Source organism: Amphiprion ocellaris, chromosome 9 (assembly GCF_022539595.1).
Source record: "Amphiprion ocellaris isolate individual 3 ecotype Okinawa chromosome 9, ASM2253959v1, whole genome shotgun sequence".
Taxonomy (NCBI): domain Eukaryota; kingdom Metazoa; phylum Chordata; class Actinopteri; family Pomacentridae; genus Amphiprion; species Amphiprion ocellaris.
Genome location: NC_072774.1, coordinates 4,419,220 through 4,436,695, shown reverse-complemented (window position 1 = coordinate 4,436,695; position 17,476 = coordinate 4,419,220). Strand labels below are relative to the sequence as shown.

Below are 17,476 nucleotides of genomic sequence, written 5' to 3'. Positions count from 1 at the left end.
CACGCGCGCGTCGTCACACATTCACACCTTAAGCTCCGAAACATGCATATGCAAACCGCACACTTTAAATAGTTCATCTCATGCAGACTTAAAGCGCTCCGGAGGCGACGGTGAGATCATGAAAAGCAAATGAGGAGCATAAATAAATGTCAGAGATGCACATAATCACTAAACGACATCAACATTAATGTCAACGCACTTTCATTTGCCACGATGCTGAGTGCATGTTCTTGTTTGTGTGTCTCCGCCTCGGTGTATTGTGTCAGCGAGTGGGGTAGCGCTGTGTGTTTGTGTGCGCTCGTATGCACCATATGTGTGTATGTATAGTGTTGCACAGCGGAGGATGGTGCACAATAGGAAGCGCATACTGTATGTCAGGATCTGGTTGCATTAGCTGATGCATCTAAAGGCTGCTGAGGATGTCGCGGCTATATTCAGCGAGTGTTGCATGGAGCTGTGGAAGTGCAGCAGCCGTTACCGACAAAGTCAAACCATACTGGAGAGAACGGCCCTGTGCAATGTCACCTCAATGTCAGCTGAGTCACAATGGAATCACTTCTCAAAAGTTGTGGTATTTTTAAGTTGAACAGCAGAATATTTCCTATTATGCAAACAAAACAGACATTAGAGACTATATTTGGGCCTGTATACAAATGTGAATCCACCTGTGATTTCCAGGCCGCCAAACTACCATGAACACGATTATAAAACGAGAAGTCAACAGAAAAACTCTCAGTTTTGGAACTATGGGCTGTCTATCTGCATGTCTACGTCATGGCTCAACATGGGGAAAAAAATGCCAGAGGAACTGAAACATTACTGAACTACTTTCACAATTTAACTGTGAAAAACACTGGTTCAGACTTGGCACGGGGGTTATCAATGGAAATCAGAGTTTGTGTGAAGTGAAGAACACTTATAAAACGAGCTGTCTATCTACATGTCTGCTTCATGGCTCCACATGGAAAAGAATTGTCAAAGCTTTGATTGTGAGACTTCACAGAGATGGAAAAGGATCCAGAAAAGATCACTGAGCAACTAAAAATCAGTGAAACAGTGTCAGCAGTAATCAGGAGGTATAGAAGGAGTCATAGTAGCACTAATCAGGGCTGCAGTGGTCGTCCTCTTAAAATGACTCCACAGACAGTGAACTACTTTCATAATCCAGCTGTGAAAAACAGACAGCAGCTGCTTCAGACTTGGTACAGGAATTATCAATGGAAATCAGAGTTTCTGTGACAGATCAGATAGTGAAGAAAGTTTCAGAACATCAACCTCTATGGACAAGAAAAAAACTTCATTCCTCTTTGGCAAAACTGCAAGATGAAACTTTGAAAAGAAGCCTGATGAACGTTGGGAGAACATTCTTTGGTCAGATGAAGATAAATTTAATGGGCTCAGATGGAGTCCAGCATGTTTGGTGTGAACCTGACCAGGACTACCACAGTGGATGCATAGTCCTGACAGTGAAGCACGGAGGTGGAAGTATGATGATATGGGGAGATGATATTTATAGACGAATATCTGAGGATAAACCAAAATACTGGCTGACAAGAAGCTGGAAGAAGAGGAATATTCCAGCAGGAGAACCATCTACAGCACAAAAATCTAGAATTCCTACAGAAGAACAAAGTGAAAACTATGATGTAGAGAAGTATGCAGCCCGACTTGACTATGGTGGGATCTGTTTTTTTTTTTTAATACCATAAATCTAAACTATTAGTTTTGAATCGGACATCAGAGCAAATACCTACTGTTCAACTTAGAAGTAATCTAAATACTTTGAGGTAATAAACGTTTGGATTATGTGACATTTAAGTGCAGGGATGTAGTGACTCATGTTGCAGACTGTGTAGTGGTCATCCTTGCATAATTAAAACGGAAGTTAATGGGTAGAACCAGCAGTGAAACAACAAAAACAAAGCTACAGTTTTAATATAAAGAGTTTATTTGAAAACACAATAAGCATCTTTTATGTAACTGGTATAAAAAGAATACTTCAGTGGAGATGAGTAAGATGGATCTGGACAGATATTGAGATGTAAGTCAGAGAATTACACATCTGGTTGATAAACTCGGTAAAACGATTATGGACTGCTGCGTAGTAATGAATACATGATGGCTGCAATGTTTGGCAATGATGAAAAATGCTTAAAAGCTCAGAAACGGAATCAGAATCATCTTCTTGAGTATCTACGATGCCTCCTGGGTACTGGATCCAGTCTTGCTCTGGCTCAGGGAGTTGGCCAAGTAGCCAATCAGAGTGAGGTATTCCTGGAAGCTGACCTTTCCATCGTTGTTCTCATCCAGCCCCTGCTGCATCTCCTTAATGGCAGAGGCACTGTTTGTATCCTGAAGAAAACACAAAGGCATAAACAGAAGCAGATTCTTGTTGTTACGTTCTAGATTATTCCTACAGAGCCAAAGCTGATGGGAAACCACAAGAAGTTTCTTACCTCCATGAGGCTGCCGAGCTGTTTCTGTACCATCTTCTTGAAGCTTTTCCCGTCGAGGTTCTCCTTCCCCCTGGCAGAACTCAGAAACGTGGTCACCAACGTCTGAATGGCTCCCTCCATATCTCTGGAAGACAGAGTCAAGGACACAAAGCACAGAGGAGAATTCAGCACAGGAAGTGGCAAAGACAGATACGACCATATCTTCAGACTCTCAGATGTTCTGCCGTTAGGTACAGTTCCGGTGAATTATATTCATGAGGGAAAATACAATTACATCGGGCCTTGAGTGGATAAAAGGCTTATTTCATATTTAATGCGTCATTTGGTTGGGAAGGAGAAATGGTGGCGGAAAGACTGTGGAGTGTTTGTGTGCAGATGATTGATGTTTTATTCTGTGCAGACATATTTTATGATGTATTTATACATCTAAACCACAAAACCCAGGTTTAGAAGACATGTCATCTTGAAGAAAAAACACCAAAATTTCACCATTTATCAGCCTGACTCTTTCCAACGGTTCCTTCAAACAAAAAAGTGAACCAAATCTAAGCTTAAAATTACAAAATTTCATCAAAATTACTTCATTCTACATGAACATTTAAATATTTGCCAAAAATAATCAGTTTACACTAAATCGATCCTCTAAAAAGCTAAAACAATTCTGTGCTCCTTGGTACAAACAACTATTTCAGGCTGAAAATAAAAGCTACTGGATCAATACAATAAAGTCAACATGGCTCACAAACAGTAGAGAGGAAAATTCCAAGTTTGTAGAGGTTGGAAAAATGCAGAATAAATGAATGGACATTTGCTATTATTTAGTTGTGTATATATATAGTGGAAAAACAGGATATTTTATGTTATTTCAAAGTAAATCTCCAGTACAAGTGTGTGGAGGTTGTAAAAATGGAAAATGTCCATTTTTTCAGGTGTTGATAAAACTTGTGTGCGCTTGTTGAGTCCAGTTTTACCCATTTTTGTAAAATAAATAATTTTCTTTTTTATATTTTGCAGCTTTCTAACTATTTTATACTGTACAAAAAGACATTTCTGACATTCTTTGCAATGAAAAATGAGCCTACAGTGAAGTCAAAATGTAACAGGATCATAAAATGCACAGAAACTGCTTCTGGGTGAAATTCGTAAACGGTAAATTTAGATTTTGCGTCCGACGGAAACAGTCCAAACCAAAGTGCATCTGAACTGGATGTCTCCTCTACATAAACATGTGGGAAAGGTGAGACACGGCGGTGATGTCAGCATAGCAGAGGAGGAAGAGGAGGAGCGGAGGAGGAAGAGGATGGCCTGGGAGGTAAACAGAGCGAGAGGAGGCCGAAGAGGAGGGGAGTCTCTAAAGGTAAACACAATGGGAGCTGTGATCTCTGACAGTAGACATCCGATCCGCCGGCAGCAAACAGCAAGTTCAGATTACTGCCTGAAGGCCGTCTGCTGCAGAAAACATCCCCAACGATACCAAGCTCAGGTCGGAAACATCACCAGCAAACACCGACAGATTTAAACTCTGGTATATTATCACTGGATGTCACATCTGGAGTGAAAATAATCCACAAGCTGCATCCAAATTCTACACATATACATCATTTTCAGGCCTGAAGAAGCCACTCTGAGCAGGTTTTGAGTGTTTTAAGTCTAAAAAGTGACAAAAAACTGTGTAATAATTACATAAAAGCTAAAAAAAACAAAAAAAAAAACAACCCTGATTCTGGAGTGTGCTGTTGACATTCCTTCACAATGCTCAGGGAAAATAAATTAGCTGCTCACAGCTGCAGCAAATTAAAACTGATTGCTGGTGGTGGGACGGAAACCAAGCAACCAAAAAAACAACAGCAGCTACTAAATTCTGAATTTCTGTATCTACTCGTGATGTAGAATCAGCAGAGACATTCTGGAGTTAGAGTGACATCCATTGTTGTAAAATAATAAACTGGATTCTGTCCCATAATGAGAAAACTGAACCAATAAAAATGAAGAATGAATACATGGACATTTACTATTATTTGTGGATCTATAGTGAAAAACAGAACATTTTCATATTATTTATTGAAAAATCCTTAAAACATACATGGACATTTAATATTATTTATGGATCTATAGTGAAAAAGAAGGACATTTTTATGTTATTTAATGATAAATCTATAATTAACACATGGGCATTTACTATTATTTGTGTATCTATACTGAAAAAGAAGGACATTTTCATATGATTTAAAAGTAAATCTATAATAAATACACTGGCTCTGTCTATCTGTAGTGGAAAAATAGGACATTTTCTGTTATTTAAAAGTAAATCTTCAGTATAAAAATTACAAATGTGAACTAAATACATAAAACAAGAGAAAATGAGCTGGCAGTTCATCATCAAAACTTTAACATTTGAAATTTTCTGTTGATTTCTGGTTGACATGCTCTAAATATGTATATTAAAAAGGGCATGTTTGTCATTATTACACCTACGGCAATAAAAAAACAAACTTTTCTGTCGGTCAGTGATGTATCTGTGTTTATCTTTCGCATTTCTATAGAAATATTGAGTTAAAATGAAATGAAAATATGTTTTTTAATCTCTAAATTGTCCAGATGTGCACATTAATTACAGTTTCTGTAAACACACATGAGAACTACTAAAATAAACATCCATACAACTGCCAATACACAGATATTTTTTTTTAGAGTTTACATATTATATGAAGTTCTCTTAGTTTAAAATATATATTAGCTTTAAGAGTTTTCTATAGAATGTGTCTATAGTATGTAATTCATACTATTAATATGTAGTAGGTTTGTTTACTCTCTGCTAGTTTGATTTTAACTGTTAATTAGTGTACATTTTGCATTATTTCCTCTTGTTAATTAACTCTGCAGCTCCAGTCAGCTCAGAGTCATCGACAAGCTCAAACTGATTTTCTTTAACAACAGTTTTTTATGCGTTTATCGGTTCCCAGCGGGATGATTGTAAATCTCTGTCAGACACAGTCCAACCAGTTAGTTCAGAGAGAAGCTGCCAGGTTGCCAACGGGTCTGAAGAAAATAGAACATCACTCCAGTTCTGGCTTGTTTGTACGAGTTACCAGTGAGATTTAAAATCTGACTCTTTGTCTTTAAAACCCTTGAAGGTTTAGCTGATCTAAATTAAAGCCTCATCTGTTTATTCTCTGCTTTTATTTCCTCCTTAAGCTGCTCCAGTTGTTTCCACTCTTAGTTTATTTTATAGTTCTGTTTTCTGTGTTGACCTGTCACCTGATTTCACTGTTTTCCTCTTTTAATCTTTAATTTTCCTCCTTTTTTTGGTCATCGTCACAGCTTAAACTCTAATTTTATGTTTTTCTTGTCACTTCCTCCATGCAAGTTATCAGTTTATCTTTTCTCTCTATCTGTATCTTTCTGCAGGTTAGTTTGTATTATTTAGAATATATTTTTATAGCTTATTCAACTTAATATTTAACTTTCTGAACTACAAGCAGTTTCGTACATCTTTTGTTTGGCTCCTGTCACATTTTTCCTCACTTTTTCACTACAATATAAAGCTAGAATGCCATAAATCATTAAAAGAAAGTTAAATTAACCTAAAAAAAACTGGAAGTACAACACAATATAGACATTTGACAATTTTCATTTGTTTCCATACTAGTCTCCTCTCTTCTCTGTACTAACAGGCTGCGGTTCAGCTAGAAAGACAAAAACCATTTTTGTCACAAGACTGTCGGTCACATCTGACTCAGTCATGGGTTCATAGTTGCTCCATGGAGTGAAGAATTTTTAGCTTTTACAGAATCTGATTAGAACAAATGGTTTATTTTTGGCACATATTCAAACGACACATGTAGAATGGAGGGATTTTAACAAAATATCACTGATTTTAGCTTCCACTACACCTCCAGGCAGAACAGATAATCAGAATTAGAATCTGAAATACTTAAACATTACAGTCGCTCTCATACAAAATCCTAGAAATATAAACAGTACGAAAAATATGTAGACCTACATAAGTAGAAAAATATACGCTAAATATATAAGTAGAAAAAGTGTAAGCATAAAGTGTAAAATGTGCATTGTACTAAGAAAAAAACTGTAATGGAGTCCTATTGGTAGTTATAATATTCAATAACTGGCAAAAAGTTGGAAATTTGACAATTTTATCCGATAAATGGCATAATGTTGGCATTTTTTCAAAGGATAACACAGCTTTAAGCAGGTTTTTGGATTTAGAAAGTTAGATTAATTCAGTAAACTTGCATTAGTTACAATATTCTACAGCTTAAATGTGAACCCTAATTTAAGCCTGAATTAAGTAAATTCAAAATACTAAGCTTATGTTTTTTATTTGAAAGGACTTTGGCTTTTTAAATGAGCTGAAATTTAACTCAAACTCAGTAAAATATGTCAAATTTTTGTTTAGCAGCTGCAGAAACAGCCCAAAAAGACAAGAAACTGTCTGTTATTAGTGTGAAATGTGACATTAAGACATTACAGCAGGTCCTCGGTTAACAACGTCCTCGATCTACGGCGTTTCTTGGTTATGTTGCCATATCCCATAAATTTATTAAGAAAGTCTTGTTCCATCATTCCGACATACTGTGTTTGCGATGTTTAAACACATTTCGTGTGGGAACTAGTTGGCAAGCTGAACAGACGAATACGTCGTCACGCGGCGCTATACGAGGAAGACAGCTTCGTTTACATTTGCCGGTTTTGCGCCACATTGGATTGGGCTACTTTCATTTGTGTTGCTTTTTGGAAACTTTTTGCCCTTCATTATAGCTCCCAAGCGTAAGTCAGACTCTTCTGATGGCAGCGCTTTGAAGAAGCTATTTTTACCGTACAGTGTTTTTATGTCCTAGATTACGATTTTACTACCACGTTAGCGTAGGTGAGTGACATCGGTACTTATGTACATATGTGAGTTCCAACTTAGGGTGAAAATCACGTTACGTCGTGCCGTAGGAATGGAATTCCGACATGAGTTAAGACCCCCCCGGTAATTCTGAGCATCCATCCATCCATTATCTATACGCTGCTTAAAAAAACTACTATCTGGGACAAACCAAACCAAAACCTAACAGCTCAGGCAGCAGCGGGGTCTTTCTGCCCTTCAGCTTTCTGGTACCTCAACAAATTCCAGGACAAAAGGCCTCAAACAAGCGACAGTTGATGGGTAACTGCGGCAGCGTTGGGGTGAGGCCTCGCAGGATTTCCACTCTGTATTGGAAACTACCACAATGATGATGAAGATGAATGGAGTCTGCAGCCATGTTGTCGGAGTAACCGTAGAAGCTGGTAAACCTCCCACCTGACACAGATGTCACACCTCAATGCTCAGTGCACCTCCACACATAGATGGACAGACGTGGAGGACGCACACACCCGCATATCTGCAGAAGCAGCAATTAGGACTTGTGTTGCATTAACCTAATTAGTGGGTGAGTGAGAGCAGCCACCCAAACCCCGGCTCTGGTTTCATGTCTCCCTGTCCATGCCAACAAACACAAACTCTTTCCAGCATGCAGGTGAGCATCTGTCATCGCCGTGCTCTTCATCATTATTTCATAGGCAACTATAATTGTCGCAACACCTTCCCGACAACCTCCACAGCGGCTCGGACCGGCCGTTTGTTCGCATCTGCTTTGGGACAAACATCCAAACGCCTGACAGGCCGCTGTCAATTAACGTCTCGTCCGAGTGTAATGAGACGAACGTGAAACCGGCGGCCGGTTTCTTAGGTCAGAACCGGAGACATCGGGCCGCGGGATGACAAGCAGGCCGAGAGGAACATGGAGGAGGGTTTGTCTGAGGCCGAGAGGTGGACCGACCCGGTTCACATTAGAATGGCTCAACTGGAACGAAGCCCAGATCGTGGTTTTATTTCTGCTTTTCACCAGAATGTTGCACCACACGGTTCCCAAAATAAAGCAAAGTCTGCAAAAGAACTGCAGAAAAACAATCAGTTTTATGACTAAGTAGGTTCTTGTGCAACTTAATCACCTCATAATGTACAAAGATACCTAATATGTACTGAAAACAACCTGCAAATATCTACAGGTTGCAGGTAAATTATCAGCATTTTAGAATATCTGTAGAGGCCTACATTCACCATGGATGCTCAAAATCAGCAGCTGTGTCTTAATTTTAACATTCCACATCAATAATATTTAGCATGCCCTCCTATTATACTGCTTTTGTGGTAGGTATAAAGGAATTTAACTGCTTTTAACAACAGGAGATAGTGCAAAATGTGCACCGAAAGACAGCAAACTGTCTCATGACATTACAACAGTATACAGTATACAGTATACTGTATACTACAGATAAAATTCACAATAAACTCTTGTAGCTATCATGTTTTTTACACTACAATATATTGATCCAAGCCCAAAATTATAACGCTTTTGATTTGCAGTGAGTTCTTATTTGGCTGACAGGTTTATTCTGGCTGGAAATTCTATAAATAAGTGACAAAAGATGGTAAAATGTTGTGTTAAATGATGTTAATGATGAATTTTGACTATTTCCATGTCCAAAATGTTTCATATCCTTCCTCAGTAAGTCTTTATTTTCTTCCACATCAGTAGTTCTAGTGTCTAACAGTGTTTCTTCGTGTCTCCACTGGGATTTAGTTCCTCCAAGTGTCCATCTCCAGCTCTTTGAAGGCTTCCTCTCCATCACTCTGCTCTTCACTTCCTCCACACATTCTGGATGGATTCAGGTCTGGACTCTGGCTGGGACGCTCCAACATCTTCTCATTGTTTTCTCTTCACCATTTCTTCACCACGTCGGCTCCATGTTTCACATCATTGTCTTGTTGGAAGCTCCAATGCTGCCCAAGGAGCAGTTTTTCTGCAGACTGCCTGATGTTCTCCTCCACAATCTCAATGTTTCCTCTTTTCTCATGGTGCCGTTTCCTTCAGACATGACTTGTAACTGAGCAGTAAGTGAGTAGAGAAGTGCTGCAGGTCCAGCTGAGCTTTAGTGTGTCTGTCTTGGAGAAGTGGAGTCCTCCTTGGTCTGATCCATGGAGACCAGCCTTGTTCTTGGTCTGATGGAGTGTCTGATGGACATGTTGCTACCAGAACTGCTCACATTCATCAGGATGCTCTTGGTGCTGATCCTTGGATTCTTCTTGTCCTCTACCATTCTTCCAGTGCAGGGCTCACATCTGTCTTCCTAGCAGCCCTTTGACATGTTTCACAGTGTGGAACTCCTTGGACTTATTCATCAGGCTTCAAACTGTGGACACTGGACCTTAAAAACACTCTGATATGACTTTATAGCCTTTAAATGTCTTGTGAGCAGCAACAATGTGAAACTATAGGTTCTCACTGAGCTCTTTGGTTTCATGGTCATGAGTTGGAACTGACTGTGGAAGTCCAAATGTGGCATTTTTAGGTATCAGTCTTGACTTGGAACTGACTAGAGAAATACTGCATCAACTGTTCTCAGTTTACAGTGTATTAGAACTCTCTGGAACATGGTAGAAATTAGCAGGACCATTTGGAGTGGGATAAAAGTTGCTTTTTCACAAGACTGGCAGCAATTTTTGGTGTATGAATACATGAGAGCATTAAATTTTTAGTAAAAACATGAACCTAAATAGCTAAAATTCATCATGAACATCTCTAACACAATGTTTTATTGATTTTTTCACTTGTTTATGTCATTTCCAGCCAGAAGAAACCTGTTGGTCAAATAAAACTTCATTATGAAACCAGATTTAGCAGGGCTACGAAACATTTTGGGATGGATGGATCTGATCCACAGACAGGAAACTTGGGTTAATTACTGCAGTTTTTTTTTGTTGTGGAATTTGATATTCCTGACATGCAGAATCCTAGTGTATTTGGAATTATTACAGTTTTCCTTTGTTGATTTTGTTTTGTGTGAAAGTTTTTAATCAGAAAGTTTTGCTTGGGTCTCTTTTGCAAAATAACTTTCCAACTTTAGTGAGATTTAGCAGGTCAAAAACAACAATACGTGCCTAGTGTTGTTGTGTTTTATGTCATGAATGTGTTTTAATGAGGATCTAAAAAAGATTAAAGTTTCCTAATACTGTGAGTGGAGGATCAAGTGAGTATTGTGCAGTCGTTAGTGACTAACTCTGGCATCGTGAATGTTGAAACTTGACATGTACCAACCAGTTTCCAGGTAAATCCACCCAAACCCAGCCCTTTGAGGCGCTGGATCCAGAAAACAGACTCAAAAACGTCTCATATCTGGAAGTTTTTCCACTCAGCTCTTCCTGAGCATTGATTAACCCGCAGTGACTGAGCGGCTCCACCCGGTGCCGTGTTGTTTGCGCTGGGTGTGACTGACGCACTTCCCCCCCTGAGCATGTTACCTGTCATCGGCCAGGTCGCTATTCCTCCTCCGCGTCATTAACTACACCAGGTCGAGTCTCACTGCCGGCTGTCTTATCATAAACTGAATAATTCAGGCTGATAAGAGTCGAATCTGAGCGCCGCTACAGCGACCGCGTTATGACTGTTTAACGGAGCGATAACGGCCCGGTGCGCAAATGGCCAAAAAACCCCCCCAAAAAACACCAACTCCGGTCCGGTGCGCCGTGCGTAACGGAGCCAGGAGGGGTTCGCCCCGCGTCCCACATTTACATTTAGCCCGAACTAATCCTGACAATTTGTAGAGCGTCCAGAGGCAGCACTGACACACAGCAAATAAATAAATAAACGTGACTCCGGTTTCTCTGGAAGTGTAAAGGGATTGGAGTTGGATTACCAAGAAGGAGAACCCGATCCGTGTGGCCACCAAGCTGGGTAATGACAATACAGACTGAGTATACAAAATTGATGACAGGCTGGCAGAAAATGAGCTAAACTGATCATTTTCTGGTGGAGAAAAACAAGATAATGGGTCACAGATGGATGAATAATGAGAAAACTCACCTTTGAGAAAGACGAACAAAAAGGGCTGAAGTATTCCTGAGGCTGCGCTCCTTCCTGCTCTCACTGATCCTCCTCTGCAGTCTAGATTAAGCAGCAACACATATCTTTTCCGTGATTTAACTTCTCCGTGCAGCCAACTTTTTTTTCCCCCTTCTCTTTGTCACAGGGCGTGTGCCTCCGGAGAGAAGGAATGTGGAAAGAGGCGCAGCTTGAGCAACTCTGAGCAAACAGAAAACAGAAATCATCTCCATCATGGCAGGTTAATACTTAGTTTAGGCGTATTCATATGCATGTTTCACACTTTCTTTGTTTTTTTTCTTGCTTCAACAGTTTTTTTCCCCTCTCAACATGTAAGAACAAGTGCGCGCTCCTGTTGCCGTGCGCGCGTCTTCAAAGCTTTCTCAGCGGACAGATGCATTCAAAGCCACACCCTGAAACTTGTGCAGAGTGGAAAGATAGTGAGGAAAGTAGAAAAAACATATAAAACAAAAGAGTGTTTGTGCAGCAGAGACTAAAGACGTGATTTTACTTTTAAATCAGATTTTATTTTGAAGATTTATTTTTTAAAAATGCATCACATGTGGTTCAGAAGGTGCCACGCCTCTGTTTGTGTCCTGGAGGGAGGTGATGTTTTCCAGGAATTCTACTTACTCACACATATTTCCAGCCTCTCAGACAATTGCATTCCCACCCTGCAGTTTCTCTGAGGACCTGTGAGCACAGGCACCTCTGGGTGACACTGTTTGGCAGCCGCTGCTGAGAGACACATTGAATAGAAACTGATAATAATAATGATAATTAAAAAAACAAGAGTGCAGCAGCTCAGAGACACTTTAGGGTGTTTTCCATTTGGCTCGTTTCCCATTTTTTCTAACTGTATGGCACTCTGACAAGTCCAACGGGGTATCTGAGGACACTCTATTGGCTGAACCCCCCGTGCTTGCTTGCGAGGTGTCCAATCAGCTGCCAGAACTCCAGGAAGTTCAGCTCGCCGTCGTTGTTGGCGTCCAAAGAGCGCATGAGCTGGTCGACGGCGGCGGGGTGTCCGGCGTTCTGCAGGGGGAAACAGGAATGTTTGAGAAGATACAAAACAGCACAGAGGATGATCTCATGCTTCCATACTGTTGGTGGGGGGGTGTGGGAGAGGAGGGGAAGCTGACACCGCTGGCACCAACACCGGCTCACTCAGTTCATGCAGCATCAGCAGAGGTGGTTTTGGCATCGGAGTCTGCTGCTCTGTCACCATCTAGTGGACGCCGAGATGGTTTTCAAGGGTTCACGCACGAAGAGGCGCATGGAATTTTCCACACTCGGGGAAAGGCAGTTCTGAAGCCTTTGTCGGGCCTCAGGAGCTGCTAGTTTTCTGTCGGTGTGAGTCAGAAAAAGGCGATCACAGCGAGGCAACACTGGAGTGAATTCTCTGAAGGGCAGAAACTCATTGTTTAAGCAAAAAAAAAAAAAAAAATTATCTGTTGAAGTTGCTCAAGGCCACAGGAAGGAGAGTCAGAAAGTACAGAAAACCCACATCTGTGAGCGACTGCCCACTTAAATAAATGATGACTAACAGTTAATTACATGGTCGCAGTGAAAAATAAAAGTCCAGATGATTCCTATTTCAGCATGACGGCCCCCACGAGAAAGCTTTGAAACTGGCAAACAACTAAATGTTCTCAGGAAACTTTATCCTCCTGATTGGGCAGCAACAGTGGAGCTGGAGGAAATTTAAATCTGTCAAACTGGCAGCTGACGATTTTTGTTCATGTGCTTTCAATAGTTTTCCGGCAACGAGGGGGTTTTACAGCACAAAGGAATCAACCGAATCAGAATTTGGATCCGTAAACAGCATTTGTACACACATGAAGCAGCTCAGTCAGAGTAGTTAATGTTATAATGGTCTAATACACACACACTAATGAGAAGGAAAAATTACTCTTTCCCCTTTCTAAGATGTTTTCTTGCAGCTGTTAGCTGATGTCATCCTAAATTATCTTCAGACCAGGCAGACACTGTAGGAGAAAGACATGCTAAGACCCTTTACTCAGGTTGAGGTTAGATACTGTCTATTCTGACATGACTTAGCAGATGAGTTGTCTCTATATTGGTCAATATTTTAAATCTGACCTTCTCCCAACTACAATATATACCTGAAGATCAGGGAGAATCCTCAGAACTGATGCTACCACTGCTTGCATGTACTGCTGCTCTGTCGGTGTCACTTCTACTGATATCAGTAAACGTTACTCACAACCTAAGTCATCTGAGTCTCCAGTGTGTCTCTCTGCCTCTTCCTCTCTGGACATCGCTGAACTTCCACAACAACTAATACATGTACATTTTGCTTATTTGGGCGACCGCCATCAAAATAGTCCAAGATAAGAGAAGCTGTGCAGCATTTAATAGGTGAAAGTTCATCCAGGGTTTATTTCTGATGAAAATAATGATAATTCAGACTTTTAAAGTAAAATAATATCCAGCTAAGGATTCAGGACTGTGTGACAGCTCACCTGTCGGAGGTGAAGAAAAGGTCGTAGTGTCATTTAACATCTCGTCTCCATGATCATTTATTATTATAACTGATGAAGTTGCTGTCTGATGTTGCAGGTATTTAATAAACTCAGAGGAAATGATCCTAAACAACTGGAAGCAACAAATTAAACTTAATGCTACATTAATTATTAGTCAGCCTTTTTCATTTGACCTGTTGTCACAGTAAAGTTCTATTGTTTTTGGGACATTTAAGTTTGTAAAGATGTGAATTTGAGCAGAGTGAATTTTAAAAAAAACTACATTTTGCAGCTTTCTGCTGCTGTATGTAACTTCTACAGTTTTCTAATGCTGCTTTCACCTGCACTCGGCCACTATAGTTGCATTCAGTGATACTAGGACATCAGAGTTTCACAGAATAAACAGACAAAATTAAATATTTCAATGGACGTAACAGAGAGAAAAGCTTCATCTTGCTGTGTATATTCAATCAAAACTGCACAAATTTCGGCTATAATAGTCGTATTTCTTTGTGTTATTCGTACATTTCTTACCTTGACAAAGTTTGGCAGCTGTGCTTTGACCAGTCTCCAAAACTCGTCTCTGCTCAGAGTGTCGGCGGAACCATCGCTTCCAGCATAAGCCTTAAACTGGGACACCAGGACACCAATGGCAGACTCCATTATGAGCTGAAAGAGAGGTTTTTTTGGAAGATAAAAATCCAAAAGCAGCTAATCAATAAAGCAGATTAAGATAGAGGACAAACAGCAGCATCTTTAGGTTGAATTAAATCTGAAAACAAAGATCTGAGAGGCTCACCAGCTCTGGTGTTTGTGTTGGGATGTTGTGAAAGCTCGAGTCTTCCTCGTCTTTTTCTATTCTCCTGGTAGAGCAAATAAATCATTGCAGCTGGTAAAAGTGTAAACCGTGTTTCTCCATAACTGCCAACTCTCTTCTGTGACGTAGTTGCAGGTAAAAGTTTCAGTCGGTTTCTGGTTAACCCTCCTATTATGTTGCCTGTCAAATTGGTCAAATTTAAAGTAAAAAATATCATTAAAAGTCGTTTTCTGGAAGCAAACTTCTTCTGCTCGGCTTAAGAAGTGTAATCAACATACGAAATTAAAATGGTTTATTTCACATGTTTGTACCATGAACAGCAAAAGCTTGTGTTAATTTATCTATTCCATAAAAAGAAAAAATGTGAAAAGTAAACTAAAATTTAGAAAAAATCAATGTAATGTTAAACTGTTGTATTTTTTATGTAGGTCTTTCCAATGTACATTAAAAAAAGTTTCAACATTTATTTTTGATGAAAAAACTACTGAATTATCCTCATTGAACCGTGATCTGTGGTAAAGAACACCACTGCACTAAATATTGATTGAAATGATTAGTAATGGAGTTAATAATGGGATATAAACTATGTTTATCGGGATTTTTTTTGGCTTCTGACATTTTTTTGAACATGGAACATCATAGCTGTCCCTGGGAAATGAACCTAACATCAGGTTTAAAGCTACGGATGACTGGATGCAGTGAGGACGGGTTAAACATATCACACTGTGCACACAAATAGGCTCGATTTCCTGTTTTCCTGTGCATTAAACTGAGGGCAGAATGCTGCAGGGAGCAAAAAGGAATCAGTAAATCAGCTGTAATTACACAGCCGGTGTCGGGGAAAAGTTTTGAGAACGAGCCACTTGGGTTCCTCCTCAAAAAAGTGGTATTATTTAGTCCAGAGCTGCGACAGGACGAGCACAATTGGCATCTTAGGGAGGCAGTTAGAGCTAACAAGCAGCTTGGTTTCATCATCCAAATATCCCCACATCTTTCTACCTGAAGCAGCTCTGCTCCTGCAGTCCCTCGGCCACCATTCAGGAGGCAGAGAGCAGCAACTAACGCAGAATAAACAGCTTTTAAAGACGGCCGAGGAGCAGAGCTGCTGGATGAGGTGATATTAAAGCATCGGAGGCTGCTGTGGGGAGACGCTGCCGGTTATCTTCTCATTAATGTGTTGTGACTGACAGTATCTAAGGACTTGTCCTTATTTCTGAACATAATTCACAAGTCCTGAGTTTCTTGGTTGTTTACGGTGACCACTTATCCGGCATTTGACCTGGAGAAAAGCATTTTAAGCTAAAAATATGAGAAAAAGTGGGGAACATTCAGAGGTTCTTAAAGTAACACTTGAAGAAAAAGCAGCCAAAAAATAAAAGGGAATATCAGGTAAGAGTGTCTTGGTTGTTTGCAATGTGTACTCTTCTGACATTATTTGGCCTGGAGAAAAGCATTCTAAGCTAAAAATGACAAAAATGTGGGGAAAATTTTGGGTCCTTACAGGAACACCTCAAGAAAAAGCTGCAAGAAAATGAAGTATCAGGGAAGAGTGTCAGAAAAAAAATGTTAAAATCCGGTGGAATACTGTATTGTTCAGAATGTGTAAAAACAGCATCATTTTAGTGTCACACATTATAAAAGAACAATCACTCTTTGTAAAAGCATATTTTTCATTTTTCCATTAATTTTGGCCCTATTTCAGAGTCAATTTGTCAATTACTAATCAATTTTTAATCCTTAATATGCATCATTTTTTCTTTTAAATAACAACTATGTGTAAAATATTATTTTGCTAATTACAGTGAAAAAAAAGCATGATTTTCTGGCCACATATTGTAAAAGAATAGATTTCTAATGTGGACATTTTTCTTTTTTTTCTTTTTTTTAATAAAGATTTTTAAAATGATCATTTTTAATCTGTAATATACACAATTTTTAAGTAACAACAGATATCTGTAAAATAAAATTTTGCTGGTTTAAATATAGTAAAACTTTTAATTTTATGGTCACGTGATAAAATAACAGATTTTTGAATGTGGCGATTATTTTTATTTTTATATTTCTATTTCCTAGTTATCTGTAATTTAAGAAACCAGATAAAATGTGTAAAATAATATTTTTTAAAATTAATATTTTTAATCATTAATATATATGAATTTTCTTTTAAATAAACCCAAGGATCTGTAGAATAATATTATCTTGCTGATTTAAATACAGTAAAAACTAGAATTTTGTGGTTACACATTGTAAAAGAACAGATTTTTGGCATGGACATTATTTTTTATTTTTTAAATAATTATCTGTAATTTAAGAAACCAGATAAAATCTGTAAAATCACTGATTTAAAAACTTTTAATCTTTAATATACATAATTTTTCTTTTAAATCACAGCAAATATCTAAAAAACACATTTTTTGCTGATTTAAATACAGTAAAAAAAATTGTGTATTTTTATAGTTTCACATTGTGTAAGAGCAAATGAACATTTATAAAACTAACCTTACAGTAGATTTACATATTTAGAACACACACTCTCCTCTCCTCTTATTAAAATATTTGGTACTAGTAACTAATAATTGGATTTTTATTTTTTCAAATCCTCCAATCCCTGACTATGACACACAGAGCTGAATGTTTCACCCCTTTCTGGTCTCGAACTGGGATAATAATCGACTGAACTAACCGACTCTGTGTCTGAATAACAAGAAGCCACCATCTCACTCCTTCTTTCCTCATTTTTCCTCCTTTTTCCTGCAACCACCAACCAGGTTGTTGCTCCACATTTCA

The 17,476-nt window shown here is 39.0% G+C and overlaps 2 protein-coding genes across 3 annotated transcripts; both read right to left on the bottom strand.

The window, feature by feature from the left end:
* Positions 1 to 1,925: 1,925 nt before the first annotated feature.
* Positions 1,926 to 11,518, bottom strand: si:ch211-105c13.3 (uncharacterized protein LOC325758 homolog). Its single transcript, XM_023266458.3, has 3 exons — positions 11,369 to 11,518; positions 2,457 to 2,580; positions 1,926 to 2,352 (listed from the first exon to the last, which is right to left on the bottom strand). Exons 2-3 carry the CDS (start codon positions 2,574 to 2,576, stop codon positions 2,194 to 2,196), a joined length of 279 nt encoding a protein of 92 aa, XP_023122226.1. The 5' UTR covers positions 2,577 to 2,580; positions 11,369 to 11,518; the 3' UTR covers positions 1,926 to 2,193.
* A 156-nt stretch (positions 11,519 to 11,674) lies between these two features.
* LOC111566087 (protein S100-A13-like) lies at positions 11,675 to 16,477 on the bottom strand. Of its 2 annotated transcripts, XM_023266481.3 has the most exons (3): positions 14,672 to 16,477; positions 14,407 to 14,541; positions 11,675 to 12,421 (listed from the first exon to the last, which is right to left on the bottom strand). In XM_023266481.3, exons 2-3 carry the CDS (start codon positions 14,533 to 14,535, stop codon positions 12,287 to 12,289), a joined length of 264 nt encoding a protein of 87 aa, XP_023122249.1. In that variant the 5' UTR covers positions 14,536 to 14,541; positions 14,672 to 16,477; the 3' UTR covers positions 11,675 to 12,286. The 2 variants fall into 2 exon arrangements, 1 of the variants encoding a protein (XP_023122249.1); XR_008602838.1 differs by lacking the exon at positions 14,672 to 16,477 and having other exon boundaries at positions 12,282 to 12,731; positions 14,407 to 14,542.
* Positions 16,478 to 17,476: the final 999 nt, after the last annotated feature.

Excerpts from the sequence above, each read along its gene's own strand:
- si:ch211-105c13.3 (XM_023266458.3), bottom strand. The coding sequence starts at position 2,576 with ATGGAGGGAGCCATTCAGACGTTGGTGACCACGTTTCTGAGTTCTGCC. Across the intron at positions 2,353-2,456 it reads AGCTCGGCAGCCTCATGGAG|GATACAAACAGTGCCTCTGC; the intron begins GTAAGAAACTTC and ends TGTTTTCTTCAG.
- LOC111566087 (XM_023266481.3), bottom strand. The coding sequence starts at position 14,535 with ATGGAGTCTGCCATTGGTGTCCTGGTGTCCCAGTTTAAGGCTTATGCT. Across the intron at positions 12,422-14,406 it reads AGCTGCCAAACTTTGTCAAG|AACGCCGGACACCCCGCCGC; the intron begins GTAAGAAATGTA and ends TTCCCCCTGCAG.